Source organism: Sceloporus undulatus, chromosome 4 (genome assembly GCF_019175285.1).
Source record: "Sceloporus undulatus isolate JIND9_A2432 ecotype Alabama chromosome 4, SceUnd_v1.1, whole genome shotgun sequence".
NCBI lineage: Eukaryota > Metazoa > Chordata > Lepidosauria > Squamata > Phrynosomatidae > Sceloporus > Sceloporus undulatus.
Window position 1 is genome coordinate 198532025 of NC_056525.1, and position 16994 is coordinate 198549018.

General features: G+C 38.6%; 1 protein-coding gene across 1 annotated transcript in view; it reads left to right on the top strand.

The window, feature by feature from the left end:
* The window catches only part of RGS20 (regulator of G protein signaling 20), a 31053-nt gene extending 14449 nt beyond the window's left edge, over window positions 1–16604 (top strand). The window contains exons 2-5 of the mRNA XM_042462966.1: window positions 5000–5148; window positions 12217–12300; window positions 13515–13749; window positions 15321–16604. Of these exons, the coding sequence (XP_042318900.1) occupies window positions 5000–5148; window positions 12217–12300; window positions 13515–13749; window positions 15321–15509 (657 nt within the window). The 3' untranslated portion in view covers window positions 15510–16604. The remainder of the gene's footprint in view (window positions 1–4999; window positions 5149–12216; window positions 12301–13514; window positions 13750–15320) is intronic.
* The last annotated feature ends 390 nt before the right edge of the window (window positions 16605–16994 follow it).

Genomic DNA, 16994 nt, shown 5'->3' on the forward strand with positions numbered 1-16994 from the left:
TCCAAATAAATAAACACATAAATAAAAGGTGTTATCAGCAATTCCAATTTTTGAAATGTAATTTTTAAATAGCATGTTGCACAAAAGCACCACACATATATGTCTAACATTTAGAAGTGTTTATGCCCCTCTAATTTAATAGAATTTTAACAAAGGGGGAAATGGAGTGACTTGTAGACTGCAGACATTATAAATTGGAGGCGCTCAGATCTGGATTTCTCACCTGAGATTCAGATTCAAACCTAGATGAAATCACAGAATCTGTTTGAGGTAAATGGAGCAAACCCTGAATCAGGATCTGAACAAAATATTGTATCTGCCCATAACAAAACCTATTGAATATCTTTTCTACAAAAAACAAAACAAAACCCCCAACCAACACCATCTGAAAACAAAACAAAATTGACTAGAACATTTCATTCAAGTGTTAATTGTTTACATTTAGCAAGCTAACAATTTTCTGAATTTAGGGTTCCATGACTGTTGAACATTAAAACATGTATAGTTCCAATAAACTTCAGAATTTGAAAGATCGAGTTAGCATCTACATTCACAAGACTTGGCAAAGCAGCCTAAGTCTTAGCGCATAATTGTGTCCCCATTTAAACCATCTTCATGCTGTCAGATTGCTGTCAGACTGTGTATAAATCAAATGCAGGCATCAGACTATTAGAGAATAAGGCAGTGTAGAGCTTGTGGTTACTGTGTGGGTGTGTTATAATTCCAACTAGTGTTTGCCTTTGAAATGTAAAGCAATGCTTTAATGTTTACAGAAGAATTAAGCTTTTCAGAGCTGTTGGTCTTCTAAAGGGGGAGGGAGACATCATATATGGGGGTAGGCAACCCAGTTTCTGTTCTTTTATAACTTTTTCATATGATGCTTCTGTGTTCGTATTGAATCTGAAGACATGATCACATGATAGCCATTCTCACTGAAATCCTGTTTGTTAAAGAAAATGGAAACGTAACAGTTTATGAGCAGCACACATTTTGTCAATCATGTGACCGAGGCTACTTCTACCAACACAGTCTATTTTGGACTTCCCTTTAATACTACTTCTCTACCCTATGCCCTACCCACCACATTTTTCAGATTTAAAAAAAAAATATTTTGACTTTTTAATGCAATTCCAGAGTACTGCTATATCTCTGTATAATAAATATGCAAAACTTGAAACTCTTAGATGCCAGGACAGAATTATTGTTCTTGTCTAAGTGAAGATTAGACCTCCTAATGTTGCCATGTCCTCCTGAAATTACCCTGGACATACCAGAATAACTGGTAGATCTTGTGGCATTTCTTTTCCATAAACATCTTTACAAAATATCTGATTTGTTGCTCAGGAAAGATTTAGTGGTTGGGAAATGATGCAAATTTTGGAATCCATCTGATTCAGTAGGCTAGGAAGGTCTAAATATCTTAATGATTTAAAATGGAACCATGCTTATGAAGATATTGACAAGATTACCTATCTGAACCATACACCGAAACCAAAACTCTTTCACTCTGCCTTTCTTAAACTTCCTTTGGGTTCTCCTAATTACTACTTGTTTATCTGTCCTCTTTCATAAGGCTCTTTCTATACAGTATTTAAATTTCCTCTGGTGTTTACTATATGCATATGACAGAAGTTAAATCATGGTGCAATATGAGATTAGAAAGTCAAGGAAGAAAGAATGTGTACAGATATGAAAAGGCTGAGCTTGGAGAAAATACTTCTTTGGACAATAGTTCCCAACATCCCCCAGTCAACATGGCCACTAAAGAAAGTAGCTTAAAAAGTAACATTTCCAAGATGTGTTCTAAGGATACTATTGTTGGTAGTATGCATAGAGTATTAATAGATAACACTGGTGGTATGACCAGTAATGGCAGCAAAAAGATTGGCTCAGGAATAATTGTTCCAGCTTTTATGAACATGCAGGCTGACACATTCATTTGAAATTAGATTTACCACAAATGTTACATCTCCAGTGAGTAAAACTTTGCTTGGGTGTATATGCTTTAGTTTGCCATTTTGCTGCTGCTGAATTTCTTCTCTCCACTATTCTGTTAAAGGCACTAAGAGTTTTGACACAAATGAGAAGAACAAAAAAAAAGTTAACAATATCAATAGATGCAAGCTAAAGGTATGCTGATTGTATTTACAGTATCTAGCACAGAAAGAGCTACATAACACAGCCAACACATACAGAAATAGGGCCTTCCTGGCACTTTCCTCCTGAAACCTGTGTTCTCTGAATCTGCATGCAGGACCAGTTTCTGCTTAATTTAGGAACAAAAGTAAGCAGAAATAAAGCAGCCTCCAACAATATGCCATCTGCTTTATTACAGCTCTCATTTGCTGGGAGAGTCAAAGTACCCTTGAAAATAAAGACTGGGCCAATCATCTTGTCAGTCTTGCACATACACAGAGGGCTTTTCAGTCTCAGCAAGCAATATATGCACCATTCACAGATTTCTCTCTAAACAAAGAGGGTGTCAGGAAAAGGGAAGGGAGCCAATAGAGGAATTCAGGGCTTCATTTGACAGTCCATGGATATTCTTTCCTCTTTAATCCCACCAGCCCATTTTAGATTATTCTCAAAACTAGCATTCACTTAGTTGTTTATAAAAAATGTTTTTATGAAAGGGTCTGGGGACCGCCTATCAAATTTACAGCACTTTGTACAATTCATGGGATTGTTTTCTGAAATCTTTTTATTACAACAACCTTGTGAAGGTTACTGATAGGCAGTTTCAAGATAATTCAGGAGTAGGATTTCTGACTGGTAATTTCAACCCAGGGGCCCTTTGATAGCAATAGTGCTATGATTCCCTTTAACTGTTACAGTTCTTATGGAATCCTAGAAGTGCAGTTCAAAGAATGGTACAGTATTTAGAATGTTCAGCTAGAGAGATCTAGTGCCTCCCCACACTACAAACTCTAGGATTCATTTTCTGTTGGGCAGTATTGATATAAAGGTGCCGAAAAGATAAGAACAAACCACATAGAGTTGGAATTGGCAGATAGGCATCCAGTACATGTGACCTCAACCTTTCACATTCCAATGACATCAGCTATTTCCACCACTTTCAGCACATACTGTTTGGGGTCTGTCTCCCTAACCCAGGATTTCCCAACCTTTTTGACACACGGAGCCCTTATTTCTATGGTGGATTCCCTAAAAGGCCTACCCCATGTCTTGCAAGTTAATTGTGTTTAGGAGTATACTGTATATAAGAATATATTCTTATTCCTTAATTTTATTCAATTTTTATTATTTTCATTTTCCTGGAGCAGCTGTGGAGCACCAGGGAAGTGAACACGGAAACCTAAGGGCTCTTCGGAGCACATGTTGTCTACTTCCTTCCTTCTGTCTTTTGCATATAACTACCTCAGCCCCTACTTCCATAATGTTTGATGCAGCATGAAATTGCACAGCTGTGAACAAAGTAAACTTTGCACCAGTACATACTAAAAAATATATATTTATTTCAATTGCAACCAGATACCTTGCAGAGAATGATTGCAGACTGCAAAGAATAAAACATCAGTTCTCATGTTGCTTCAGGTAGCAGCAGCCGTCACTTCATAAAGTTTTAATTTAACGTTTGCATGGGAAGGAGGTAGAATCTAGAGCAGAACATTTACTTTCCATGCAGAATGTACCAGTTGTTGTCTTCTTCTTCTTCTTCTTCTTCCGCTTCTGGTTCTAGTTCTTTCTCCTCCTCTTCTTCTGTAATCTTTTGTTAAAACAGAATTTCATGTAAATAGTTCACCATTGGCTTTGTGGTCACTCTTGGTGGGGCCATGACATGACATTATATCATTTCTGTACTGATAATCAGCCTAAATACACACATACACACGTTTGGCAGGGTTTGGGAGGGCAGTGATGGCAAGAAGTGCATGTGGAGCCTTAAAGGATTGGGAACCATCACATTTTTCTGGCTGTTTGGGTGTTTTGTGTATGTTTTTGGCAATTTCTTTGAAGGCTATGAACAGATCCTCAAGAGTCCCATGTGGCCCATAGGCTGCACTTTCCTCACCACTGTTTTAAAAGATCCATTAGTCTGTGATGAAAGGAAATCTCTGCCCAAGACCCTGGGGCAGGGCTTGGGTAAATTTCATATAGTTGTGGACAGGGGAGACCACAGGCAGTCAAGGAGTGTGATGGACTTGGGTTGTGCAATGAAATGAAACAAAAAAAGATGAGGTAATTTAAGCAAGTGGGGGAAGATATTTTCAACTTCATACCCCTGGCAAAAAATCATCAATCCTGGCTGGTAACAAAAGAAAGAGATGGGAGAGAAGGGAAGAAAGATAGAAAAGTGCACTTGTCCACTTTTTTTTTCTGGCCCTAAGCACCTCCTGGTAGATGTATTTCTTATGTTCAGTTTCTGTTACAGAATGTAATCCTTGACATGAAAAAAAAAGGTTATCCTTGCCCTGGAAAGCCATCACTAGTCAACTCTGACAATATTGGGTCAAACTGAGAAATAGTCTAATCTAGTACAACTTGACAGTTTCTTATGGAAAGGGGAAAACATATGGTTACGGTACTTCTCTTTCTGAAGTTCTTCAAAGTGTCTTCTGACCCACAGGACAAGGTTTCACTCCAACCTTTATTTCCTCATTCAGCTGTTTGCATAGTGAAGGGAAGTAGAAACATGTCAGGCTTTCTTAAGTGGGTATCTTTTCCTATCTCCCCATGCCTCTCAAACGCTCTGGTGCGGAACATTTTTGAAGCAGTGAAACACATTGCATGTTTAATAGAACCAGTGCTGAATAGTCATAGTTGGTGCACAAAGGCATGAATGCATAGGATTCCTTATCCAATTAAGAATATGAATTGCTTGTAACCAGATTGTGATTGCTCAGCAGGCCAAGCCCCCAATTAACAATAATTAGAGAAGCTATTGGGTGCTAATGCTGTGAATGAAGCATGGCACCATACAGGAACCTGATGACTTTCCCACAACATTTAACCTCCTTCCTAATTTTTCCTCTTGCAGCCCATGGGATCAGAGCAGATGGAGATGCGCAAAAGGCAGACATCTGTGTCCCAGGAAACACCAAGCTCCGTACAAGCACAGCCTGGGGTAGGGAATCGAGGTTCCAACGCCTGCTGCTTCTGTTGGTGCTGTTGTTGCAGCTGCTCCTGGTATGCCTTTCAACCACATTCAAACCTCCCAGGGGTGAGAGAGGGAAGGATGACAACTAGTCACCATGGGAACATAAATATACACCCCTTGGGTAATCAGATGAATGTTACAAAGGAGAGGGAGGGAGAGATATGATTGTTGCCTAGCTTAGGTGAAAACACAAAATATAATAATTTAGATCCTGTGGAACTGAATGAAGATGCAAAACAGTAGTGAAACCATTCCTATGTATTTCATATTTCTCAGCTACTCCAACAGGCTAATTGCTTATAGAAATACATTCTATTCTCATCAGGCTGGGCAGGAAGCACTACTCAGTGGTAGAGCAGATGCTATGCAAGTATCAAGTCCAAGCTCAATCCCTAGCCTTTTCCATAGATCTCAGATAGAAGGACCAGATGGACTATTAGCTTTTGTGCAGTAGATGGAGGTCTTTGTAATGTGAATGATAACCCTAATGGGAAGAAGAACACGTGGCCTTCAGATTGTGTAGGCTGTCTAGAGAGCCAAAGGTTCACACACACACTTTAAGCAGAGAAGCATTTTATAATGGCATAGGTAGTGTTTTGTTTATGTTGGACTAATACATCAAGGAAGGAGAACAAGAGTGGCATAGTTGTTTGGATGCTGGACCATGAGTCCAGAGACCAGGGTTCAAATCCTCACTTGGCCACGGAAGTCACACTCTCAGCCTCAGAACAAGGCAAACCTCTGAAGAGATCTTGCCAATAACACCCCATGATAGATTCGTCTTAGAGTGGTCTTAAGTCAGAAACAACTTGAAGGCTCACCACCACCATAACATCAATCAAGACATGAAAGAAGGAAGGAAGGAAGGAAAGAAAGACAGACAGACAGATCAAGGAAGCAAGCATGCTGGATATGTCAAATCACTGCCTCCACCTACACATGGCAGAGAAGCGGCATAAGCTGACAACAGTGTTTATGCATGTACAATCCAATTACTGCTATGACATCATCTTCAAAAGAGAAGCTTCTGAGCAGCATCTGTTTAAGAAGGGAAACTTAAGATGCAGATGCTGACATATTTGGGACTTACTAAGACAGGATTTATAATGGAACATAATGCGCTTCCTGAGCATGGTTGAGCTGTATAATCCACTGAACACTGTGTCTGCCCAAGAGCTACTGCAATCAATCAGAGCAACACAATATCTGCAATCTGAGGTATTATGCTCCCAGCCACAGTAAGGAGACTTTAGTATAGTCACTCCATTTAAAACCTAAAGGCAGATTTTGAAAGAATGTAAGTGGCTTGGTGATTGCAATAATGCCTCTATGAAGGAATTCCTAAAAGACAGCTGTGCATCAAAGGATGAGGGGGTAGAGATGGATGTTGCCCTGAGCCAATTTCTGCAGCATCAGGTGTGTTTCAGCTCCAAGGAATACTTCATTTGCCCAATGGTCTGGAAAATTCCTGCTGTGCCTTAGACAATAATATTTTTTAAGCATGTAGAAAAAAGCACCGAGGCGAGGCGAGGTGAGGCAGGAGTGGGGGACTTTCTCTCAAGCATTGAAATCAGATTTCAGTGTAGAAATGCCAGACCCAGATTGGATGGATACTATTAGAGTCTGTATCATCCATAATCTGTTGTGGACTTCAAGAACTTACTGAGAAAATAGATTTTACTCTTACTGTCAAGCTGACAATCATCTTTCAGATTCTAACAGTCTTCCAGTATTGTTACTGCTTATATTTGCTAATAATGTATTTATAGACTCATAGAGTTGGAAGAGACCAAGGGCCATCCAATCAAAGTACCCCTGACAGATGGCCATCCAGCCTCTGTTTAAAAAACTCCAAAGAAAGAGACTCCACCACATTCTGAGGCAACATGTTCCCCTATTGAACAGCTCTGGTTGTCCTAATGTTTAGGTAGAATCTCTTTTCCTGGAGTTTGAATCCATTAATTTGTGTCCTAGTCTCTGGAGCAGCAGAAAATGAGTTTGCTTCACTGTCAGTATGGCATCCTTTCAAATATTTCATGTTTACTCCTCATCTTATAATGGAGAGAAATGTTGTTGTTGTTGTGTGCCTTCAAGTTGTTTCTGTCTTATGGTGATACTAAGATGAACCTATCATTAGGTTCTCTTGGCAAGTTTTGTTCATAGCAGGTTGGCCATTGCTTTCCCTTGAGGCTGAGAGCATGTGACTTGCCCTAAGGCCACCCAGTGGGTTTCATGGCCAAGCTAGGTATCAAACCCTGCTCTCCAGAGCTGTAGTCCAGCACTCAAACCACTATGCCATGCTGCCTCCTTAGGGGAAGGGAACCATCCAGTCTTTATATATTGGATGATCTCGTCTAAATACAGCAAAAAAGAGGTCCCTATTATGCAAAATTCCATTAGGGAAAGAAAAATATCATGGATTTTTGCATAATAGGGACCTCTTTGCTGTATTTAGACTGGATGTAAAGATCACAGCAATTTTATCACATTTTCTCTTTAACAGATACTGTCTTTTTAAAAAGATGTGTAAGGTACTACATGTTAAGATAAATAGTTCAGTCAGAAAGATTAGATTCTCTAGTGCTTTAAAATACATTCAAAAGCAGCCTGGGACTACAATCAAACTAGAATAACATCATTTTACATTTAAAATAATTAATTTCTTCAAAATAACTTTGTTCTAGAGAAGGGAAATGTGAAACAAACTGCAATTTAATGCTCTATTTATAATCCTAGTTTACCAAAATAAAAAATAAAAAAAAACATTTCCAGAAATAACCCAAATGAATTAGGGGAGTGGGAGGAGATGTTGAAGAGGAACAGAAATAGCACTCCAAGTTATGGAATTTCTAAAATCTAAAGCTCTTTGGGGAAAAAAGCAAAGGGGAATGAACAGCCACCAGATGGGCTTTTGTTGGCTGAAGCCATAACTTATGCTCCATTCTTTCATCACTCGTTTAGGATCAATTAGACTTTTAGCTGTGCAATTATGATGAATGGCCTCTCTTAAGTGGTTTTGACATTAAAAAGAGCACAGCTGTCATCCTGTGAAGCATGACAAATACAAAATTTGAAAGCAGAGAAGGAATAAGCTCTTCTAGTAATATTCTTCATGGAATTTCTCACAGTTCAACATAATTCACTGCCACTGGTAGTACTGATAGTCTCACAGGAGACAGAAGTTATTACTTCATTGGAATCCCAATCTTCAGCATTTTCATTTACAGGATTGCTAACACACACACACACACACACACACACACACAGAAAGAGAGTTAAAACACACCTTTTCAGTGGTTGGATCACATGTTTCTTACATAGGCCTAGGTTCATCATTGCATTAGCAATTGTCTACCTGTATGATCACAGGTTTTTCAGTAGAGATAAAAGCCAACGGAGGATAGAGAGTGTTGTTTCTGTTTTATATCTTAAGTAAATGAATTTGCCTTTTGGGGCCAGGTAAAGTCCTAAGGAGAGACAGTATGGTGCATTGGTTTGAAAGTTGGACTGAGGCTCTTAAAAACATTAATTTAGTCCCCATTTGGTTAAATCTTGCCAAGAAAACCCTGTGGTAGATTTGGTTTAAGCTTACTTATAAGTTGGTAATAACTTGAAGGCACTTAACAACAATGCCTAGTATTCCTTTCACACTCTCAGTATTCACCAGGCTGTACCTTGCTTAACTTCCAAGATCAGGTGGGAGCTGGTGCCTTCAGGATATTTAGACTTCTAAAATATTTGGGATTGTTTTTATTCTTGACTTGCAGTAACATGCAGAAGTAATTTAAACAGGGTTGGGAATCATGCGGTTCATCAGTTAAATTGTATGTGTCCATTTGTCTTCACTGGGTGTCCAAAAGCCAGGACCGTATGTCCATTGTGACACAAAAATATTACATTAAAATTCCATGATCAGAGATTTGAAATGTTCTTTCTTTTGCTGAGACCTCAGACTGGTAGTTTAGTGGCAACTAAACAGGATTATCTGTATTTTCAACTAAAAGGCAGCTAGCAAAGTAACAGTTATGAAACCTTAGTGTAAGCACCACTGGGTTTAGTGGCATGCACAAGGTTGCATCCATGCCCCATAAACTTAATTGTGACATTTTATTATTTATTTATTTTGGATGCCCATTTGATTATTTATCAAGTTCTCTCCCTTGAATATAGACATTAGAAAACCTTTTGCACTATGAAACCTAATAATACACCACTGAATAAATAGGATACCTTAGACAGCTTGACCTTTATTCTGTTGTCACCATCCATCTAATTACAAAAATTCATGAAACTAGGAGAGGAGAGCCAGTCACCCAAAGGATGCTAACAATTGAATGTGAAAGTAGATGCTCCTTCTTGAATATGCCATCCCATTAAGACTATGGAAGAAAAGGAATGTCATTCTAAAATAAATAAAAATAAAAGTTTTATTTATATACCGCGCCTTCCTTGGATCAGGGCGGTTTACATACATTATACATTATACATACAATAGGTTAAAAACAAGTCAGAGCATTGTACAATAAAAATAAATTCTATGCATTAGTCTTGACAAAAGTAAAAATTTTACAGCCCTCAAGACTTCTTGTGAGAAGATACACTCATTTAATCTTAAGCACATCTTGAGCATCTGTGTTGCTTAAAGGAGAAATAGTGTGTGCCCAAATAATGCACCATTTTAAAATAAAATGCAAATAGCTAAAATGTTCATAATTGGGGGAAATGCACAGAAACATATTTTGCATATTGAGGAGATTAAAGTGATGCAGAGAAAAGTAAAATCTGTGTGACAGGATGGCTGGTATATCAATCGATGTGGGAGGGAGCAGATCTACTCTTGGTTTTGTGGCAGCTGATCTGATGAAGGTAGCTCACACAGAGTTGTTGTTGTATATCAACCTATGGTGACCCTAAGGCAAACCTATCATGGGGGCTTCTTGGCAAGATTTGGTCAAAGGAGGTTTACCATTGTCTTCCCATGAAGCTGAGAGCATGTGACTTGCCCAAAGTCACTCAGTGGGTTTCATGTCTCAGCCGGGCATCGAACCCTGGTCCAACAGTCAAACCACTTCACCCACCCCACCCAGAGTAGGGATGTAAATTTCTGTTGCTTTCATTGTTGAAGGAAGCCACAAGTAGTTTTGGCAATTTTCTTGCTGTGAAAAACAGTTTTTAAAGCAGAAAGAAAATTGGTAAAGCCACTTGTTTCTTCCTGTTTAGGAATTTTTCTGCATAAAATGCATAATTTTACATAGAAAGTATTTTCTGCATAGAAAATAGCACTCTTCTTCCTCAAAAGAAACAACATTTTCTACATGGAAAGTGTAGTTTTCTGCACAACCTCTCCCCCCCCCACATACACATGTGAATTTTGTCCCAAACTGAGAAGACTTTCATCAGTCGAGGATTCTCCATATCCGAGTTTCCCGACACCCAAGAATTTTTTTTAAAATAATATTTCAAATATTGTTGATTTCTCCCTCCCTTTTCCATCCCTATCCCAGAGTGAAACTTGCCAGCAAGCCTGGATTATCAGCCTTTCTCTCTGACTATTAACCTTTCTCTGTTGACTAAATTAGGTAAACAACCATTAAATGCACAAATTAGGAAAAATGCTACTGAAATGTACATGACTTTCAGTGCAGCAAGAAAACATAAAATCTAGCAAATGAGTATAGGACAAGGATGGAAGGAAACTGTAGCTAGGATTCTAAGAAACTCAGCAAAACCAGACTGAGTAGATTTTCATGTCTCTAATTTTGCGCTGAAGGACTTCACAATTTCATTAGATGGTTTTTCACACTGTAATATTTACATGCCAGTACTCATTTCCCCAGGGTGTCACAATGAATTTGGCATGGCTGTCTAAATGTGGAGCAGCAGATGGACCTCTTAGACACAGAAACCCCAAGTCTATAGCTGTTCAGCTCAGAGCTTGGTAAAGTTACTTTTGTGGACCATGCTGGCTGGGGGACTCTGTCAGCTATAGTTCAAAGAAGCAAATTTTCAAGGAAGATCGCTAGACAGCTGTGGGCAAGCTGCTGGCTTGAGACCCAGCCATGTGAGGCAAAGATCCCAGTCTCAGGACATAGCATAAGAGAACTACAATGGAAATTTGTACCTTCATTTCTTTTTAGGTGCAGATCACATTGTGACTGAAACAGCAATATTGTGCTCCTTTCTTTATCTAAACCAGGAGTGGAATGGGGTGGCCCTCAAAGTGCTGTAGGTCTGCATCTCCCAGGATCCATAGCCAGCAAGGCATCAAAGTCTGGAAGGCTGGACACATCATATCACTCATCTCAGCCACTAGATCTTCTAAGCTTCTAATAGTCTCAGTTTGTGTATGAAGGGCTATATACAGGGCTTTGCAAATATACTTTTTCAGACTCCTAGAATTCCCCACCCAGTATGGCCAAGGATACTGTAGTTCAGAAAAGTTACGTTGCCAAGGTCTAGACACACTACAGATGCTTGCATAGTTCTAGTACTTTGTTCCAGTGTGGTCAGTTGGGAATGTTAGTTGGAGAGAAAGAATGAATTTTAGTTATGTTTATAAAATGACACTGGAGGAAAAGATTAAACATACTAAGATTGTTGTCACCGTCAAACTAGATTTCCCTTTGAAGTACATACAAACCAATGAGAGAAGATGCAATAAGATTTTGAATCTGCTTCAGTCCCAGGTTTTTGAGAGGAAATGCAAAGGGAAAAAAACTATAATACAATTAGAATGCACTTATTTCGGGAGTGTTTTAGTTGTGCAAATATATTTTGATGCTATTTAAATATGGTATGGTTTTATCTGAAATGGTTAAATGGTTTAAGTGTATTCTATGATTCTATGCTTCCCTGAGATTTTATGACAGAAGGGAGGATAGCATTATTTTAATAAATAAAACAATATGTTCAGAAGAAAAGCATGTGGTGCAGGAGTATTAAGAGCATGAGAAATTTGGTAGGAATCTACATTGCATGGACACATGGGAAAGGGCTTTCTCTGCTCTGCCACCCTGTTTAATGGGATGTCCTTCCCTTTCCAAAGCTTCAGGAAATTGTTATTTCAGCTTAATCAAACCATTTTTTTTACTTTGCAGTCTTACTGTTCGGAATCAAGAAGAAAGAGCAAGAGCAGCATCACATGAACTCAGATCAGAAACTATTGCAAATTGTGAAGAAAGGTAGGAAGTACCAATAGGATTTATGGTTGTTGAATGAGAGGTGGGAGAGAAATGTCCAGATTCCCAGCTTTCTAAATAAATAAATGAAAAATAAAAAAAAAAAATTAAAGGCAGTTCTCTAAATCAGCAACTGCTATTTTGCTTATTTGTTGTACGAGAAACTAGGCTGCTTTTGCCTTACAATGTCTTTAGACAATGTGTGAATTCATTGCAATAACTGACACCATCTGGTGGGGGAAAAACTTTTTTATTCATTTTAAGCCATTTTATGAGAGGGTAGGGGGAAGTCTTCTGTAACTGAAAGTGATTGCTAATTTGTCTTTCCCCCTCTCTCTCTTCCTCATACACATATACACAACCAGAAGTCTAAGATTTTAGTGAGGAGTAAGAGAAAAAGTAGCAATAAAGATGGGAGTTTGTGATCTAAGTTAACAAGGGACATCAGTCTTAATTCTAAAGAAATTCTAAAAAATAATTGGGGGGTTGGATTGGGTTAGGAGGCCACAGAAAAAGGGCTGAGGATCACGTGCAGCCCACACTTCCTCACTCCTGGGTATGCTGCACCTTCAGCAGGTCAGACATGCCATATTAGCTATATCTTCCACATCCTGAATCATTTTTTTGCCTAAGGGCCATTAGTTGGGAGAAAGTGTGGAGGTGAAATCAAAACAAGTGACATTATCTGAACATGAGGTCTTTGCAGAGAAACTGCAAGGGGTAGATGATGTACACATTTCTCAGTGTAGCCAGTGTGGTATAGTAGTTTGAGCATTGGATTATGACTATGGCGAACAGGGTTCAAATCCTCACTTGGTCATGAAACTCACTGGGTGACCTTGGGCAAGTCACACAGTATTAGCTTCAGATGGCAATAGCAAATCTCCTCTGAAGAAACTTGCCAAGATAACCCCGTGAAAAGTTTGCTTTTGAGTCGTCGTAAGTCAGAAACAAACTGAATGCACACAACAACAAACTTGCAACAGGACATATCGAACTTCTTCATAAACAGATTATCTCTACTTCTTGCCAAGTGATGAAGCTTTTAGCCTTTCCCCATTTGGGGAAGGATGTGTGACATGTTTTCCTTGTTACATGGGAAGACCTCCAATCTGCACCGAGTTCATGTAATCGCCCCATTTCCATGAATCACTGAATTGTCTTTTCACATGGCTAGCTTGGTAATTCCTGCTCTCATGTTTTCCCTTCTCTTAAAGCTCCACTCCTACTCTGGAAGAAGTGAACACTTGGTCCCAGTCCTTTGACAAATTGATGAGAACACCAGCAGGGAGAAATGCTTTCAGGGAGTTCCTTCGCACAGAATTCAGTGAAGAGAACATGCTTTTCTGGATGGCCTGTGAAGACCTAAAGCGGGAATCCAATAAGAGTGTCATTGAAGAGAAAGCAAGACTTATATATGAAGATTATATTTCCATCCTCTCTCCAAAAGAGGTTTGTAACATTTTTCAGTAGCTACAATTAAAAAATAACCAAATTAAAGATCTTAGATGGAACATTGAATATTCCAAGATGCTTCTATGCTGATTTAAAAAGAATGTGTTTGTTTTAAGATACTTTATTCATCTTCTGTAATAGTTTTTTTTAAGATAGCATGACTGAAAATCTTATTTTATGTGATGGAGTGAAGAAAGCATTAATCCTGCATCCCCTTTTTCTTGTTACGTAGTAATTAGTGAGGTGTATATATTTACTGAAATCTTACCTTCCTTAAAAATTCTGACTCCATAGAATAGGAAATATTGAGCACAATTCTCATAACATGCCCATTTGTCCACTCTACATCCATATCTCTTTTTTCACTCAAAGGCACTGTGACATATAGCCCTTGTCTTCTACTTAGAATACAGGGCCCTTCTACACAGCTCTTAACAAATAGGGTGGCTCAAGCTTTCTTGCCTACTGTAGGAGGCAAAATGTTGAGTCTCACACACACTGGCAGAGGTGTGATGTGACAGTGGGTGTCAAAAGGAGAAAAATATGGGTTCTGCTCTCTTGCCTACCAAGGATAGAGGGTAGAGGATGTAGATGAGGAAGACGCAGTGATGGTGACTCAGAAGAAAAAAAAAGAGACAAAAATAACAGCCCAAGCCCCTGCGTTCCTGCCATCATCAGCTGCTTCCTATATGCCTAGCTATGTAGTTCCTCAGAACTACTTAGCCAACCAGCACAATGCTTTGTGGTAGTGGGAGAGCTTCTGTGATAGTGGGAGGTAACTAGGGAAACTGCCTGTGTTGGGAGCCATATCGTCCTTCATTGGGAACTAGCTCTGAAGAGCTTTGTAGATCATGACCAGCACTCCAGCATGGCAAGGATTGGGAAACAGCATCTTTACCACTCCTTGCTCTGTCATCTGCCTTATTAAGGCACCAGGCTAGTCCAGTTCAGTTTATGATGCACTCAACAAAGCAGCCACCAGCCATGCACTGTCATGTGTCAAAAATGCTGGAAACACTTTGGTTCCTAGTGCAAAGGTAGCAGAAGAATCAAGGACATATGATCCAAAGCAAAGCTTTTCCTAAAGGACGTGGTCTGTTCCAAACTACCCTGTGAAGAGGTACTACCAGAAAAAAAGGATTTGCAATTACTTTATGCATGCCAAAAAGCATTTTGTATATTCACAGGCTTTAATGATTCCAAGTGAATTTCTCATCTCTGACACTTATCTGTGTATAACCAGAGCACTGCTTTTAACACAGGAATCCAAAGCTATGTGAGGTTTTATTTTTAACCAATATTGTTGAATTGTTTGTCTCTGTCCCTCCTTCCCTCCCCATTAAACAATAAAACTGAATGTTGTGGATTAAAAAAAAATTAGGCTAAGAAAATACTGTTGAGACAGGAGCGCATCCATGTCAAAGGCTCTGAAAAGGCTCTGATCCTGAATTTTTCCAGTTATACCAGTGTAGTTTAGTTCCATTATGACTATATCTGATCTCTTCCACTGTTTGCAGTAGAGAAAGGTGTTTTTGTGTGCCATTAACAAATGTTTCCACTATTCACAGGTCAGCCTAGACTCAAGAGTAAGGGAAGTTATCAACCGGAACATGCTGGAGCCATCACAACATACTTTTGATGATGCACAGCTCCAGATTTACACTTTGATGCACAGAGACTCCTACCCTCGGTTTATGAACTCTGCTATTTATAAGGACTTAATTGAGTCGCTCTCTCAAAAATCTGCTGAAGCATAGAATTTAAATATATTTATTGTACACCTACCCACTCACATAACACAAATGAAACTTCAGGGTACCATTCATCACATAGAATTTAGAACTGATGAGTTCATTACCTGAAAAAACTCAAATTACATATTTTAATACAGTTTAAAAAGTGTTCCAACATGGAATAACTTCTAGAACGACAAGCTATTTCCAGTGTCTTCAGATTTGTACTAAGCCATAGTGGCGGAGAATATGGAGGAAAACAACCTTCTAAGAGATCAACAAAAGGGGACTGCTTACACAAAAAGGCATATTTTGCTAAGGACTTTAACATTACTTAAAACTAATATGGAATAAAATCATAGATCTGTTTTGAGGTAATAGTTACTTCCCCCTCCCACTACTGTAAGGTTATAGTAGTTGGATTGTTGGAACCAGGCTTAAACTGGTGTGTATGTTTACTGTCATACTGTATTCTGTTTCTGAAGTAGAAATGGTCTGCATCAATAAATCATAAAATATTTGGTTTTGCATTGAAATAAGCACACAATATGTTCTGCTCAGTCAAGTGACTACTGGATTGTACCTAGCAGTCATTTATCCTATCTCCCTCATCTCCTATCCTCTCTGGACTGGGAAGAAGTTCATTCCTGGAATTCAATCTTAAGAGACCAGTCCTTTTCTACTGGAGAACAGCTGGCATTTTCTTTCATTGCAAACTGAATTGCAATCTTTCCTGGACATGAACAGCATGTTTGTTCGTTACTGACTTCAGAGCAAAGACTAACAAGGCCACTGGTTTGAGCATGTGCTGCCTATAAAGTGTTATTTATTACTAGAATTTGTGGAATGCATTTTAATAGCTGTGTTGTTACATTTCTATAAAAAATCAAAGCATTTAGAAAAAGGAGAACAGCTAGGCATTTGAATTTTTAAATAAAAAACAAAACACATATTTTGGCTGTTTTTATTTCATAAACTTACTTGCATACTAACCCATTCTACAGAAGTATCATTATTGAATTATGATAATTAGAACCATTATTTGGTTTAGAAAGGAATGTCTGCTAAATAGATTTAAACACTTTCAGTTCCAATAATCAGTAAATCATCTGAAATCACAGGTTCTAACACAGCTCTTTTGAGAACTAAATATTATTTGGCTTAAAGAAGCATATAGTTTAGAATTTGTAAAACTTTCTAAATGCAGTCTGACTTTTGAAAAATTCTACCTACTGAAAACTTTCAACAATAAATAATAACCTTCCAAAGAGAGCTTTATCTCCATTTGCAATTTATAGTTCTGTACCACACACCCATCCAAACAGGAGTTAATATCCAGAAGGAGAGAGCAGAGGGTTATGGTGGTGAAATCAATAAGGTTAATCAGATTAAGCCCTGGTTATAAAATAATGTCATAGTTTTTAACATTACTAAGGTATTGATGGCTTTCATGGCAGATTAGCGGACAAGCTAATGATATTGGCACATGTGGTTCAGTACACTGTTTTG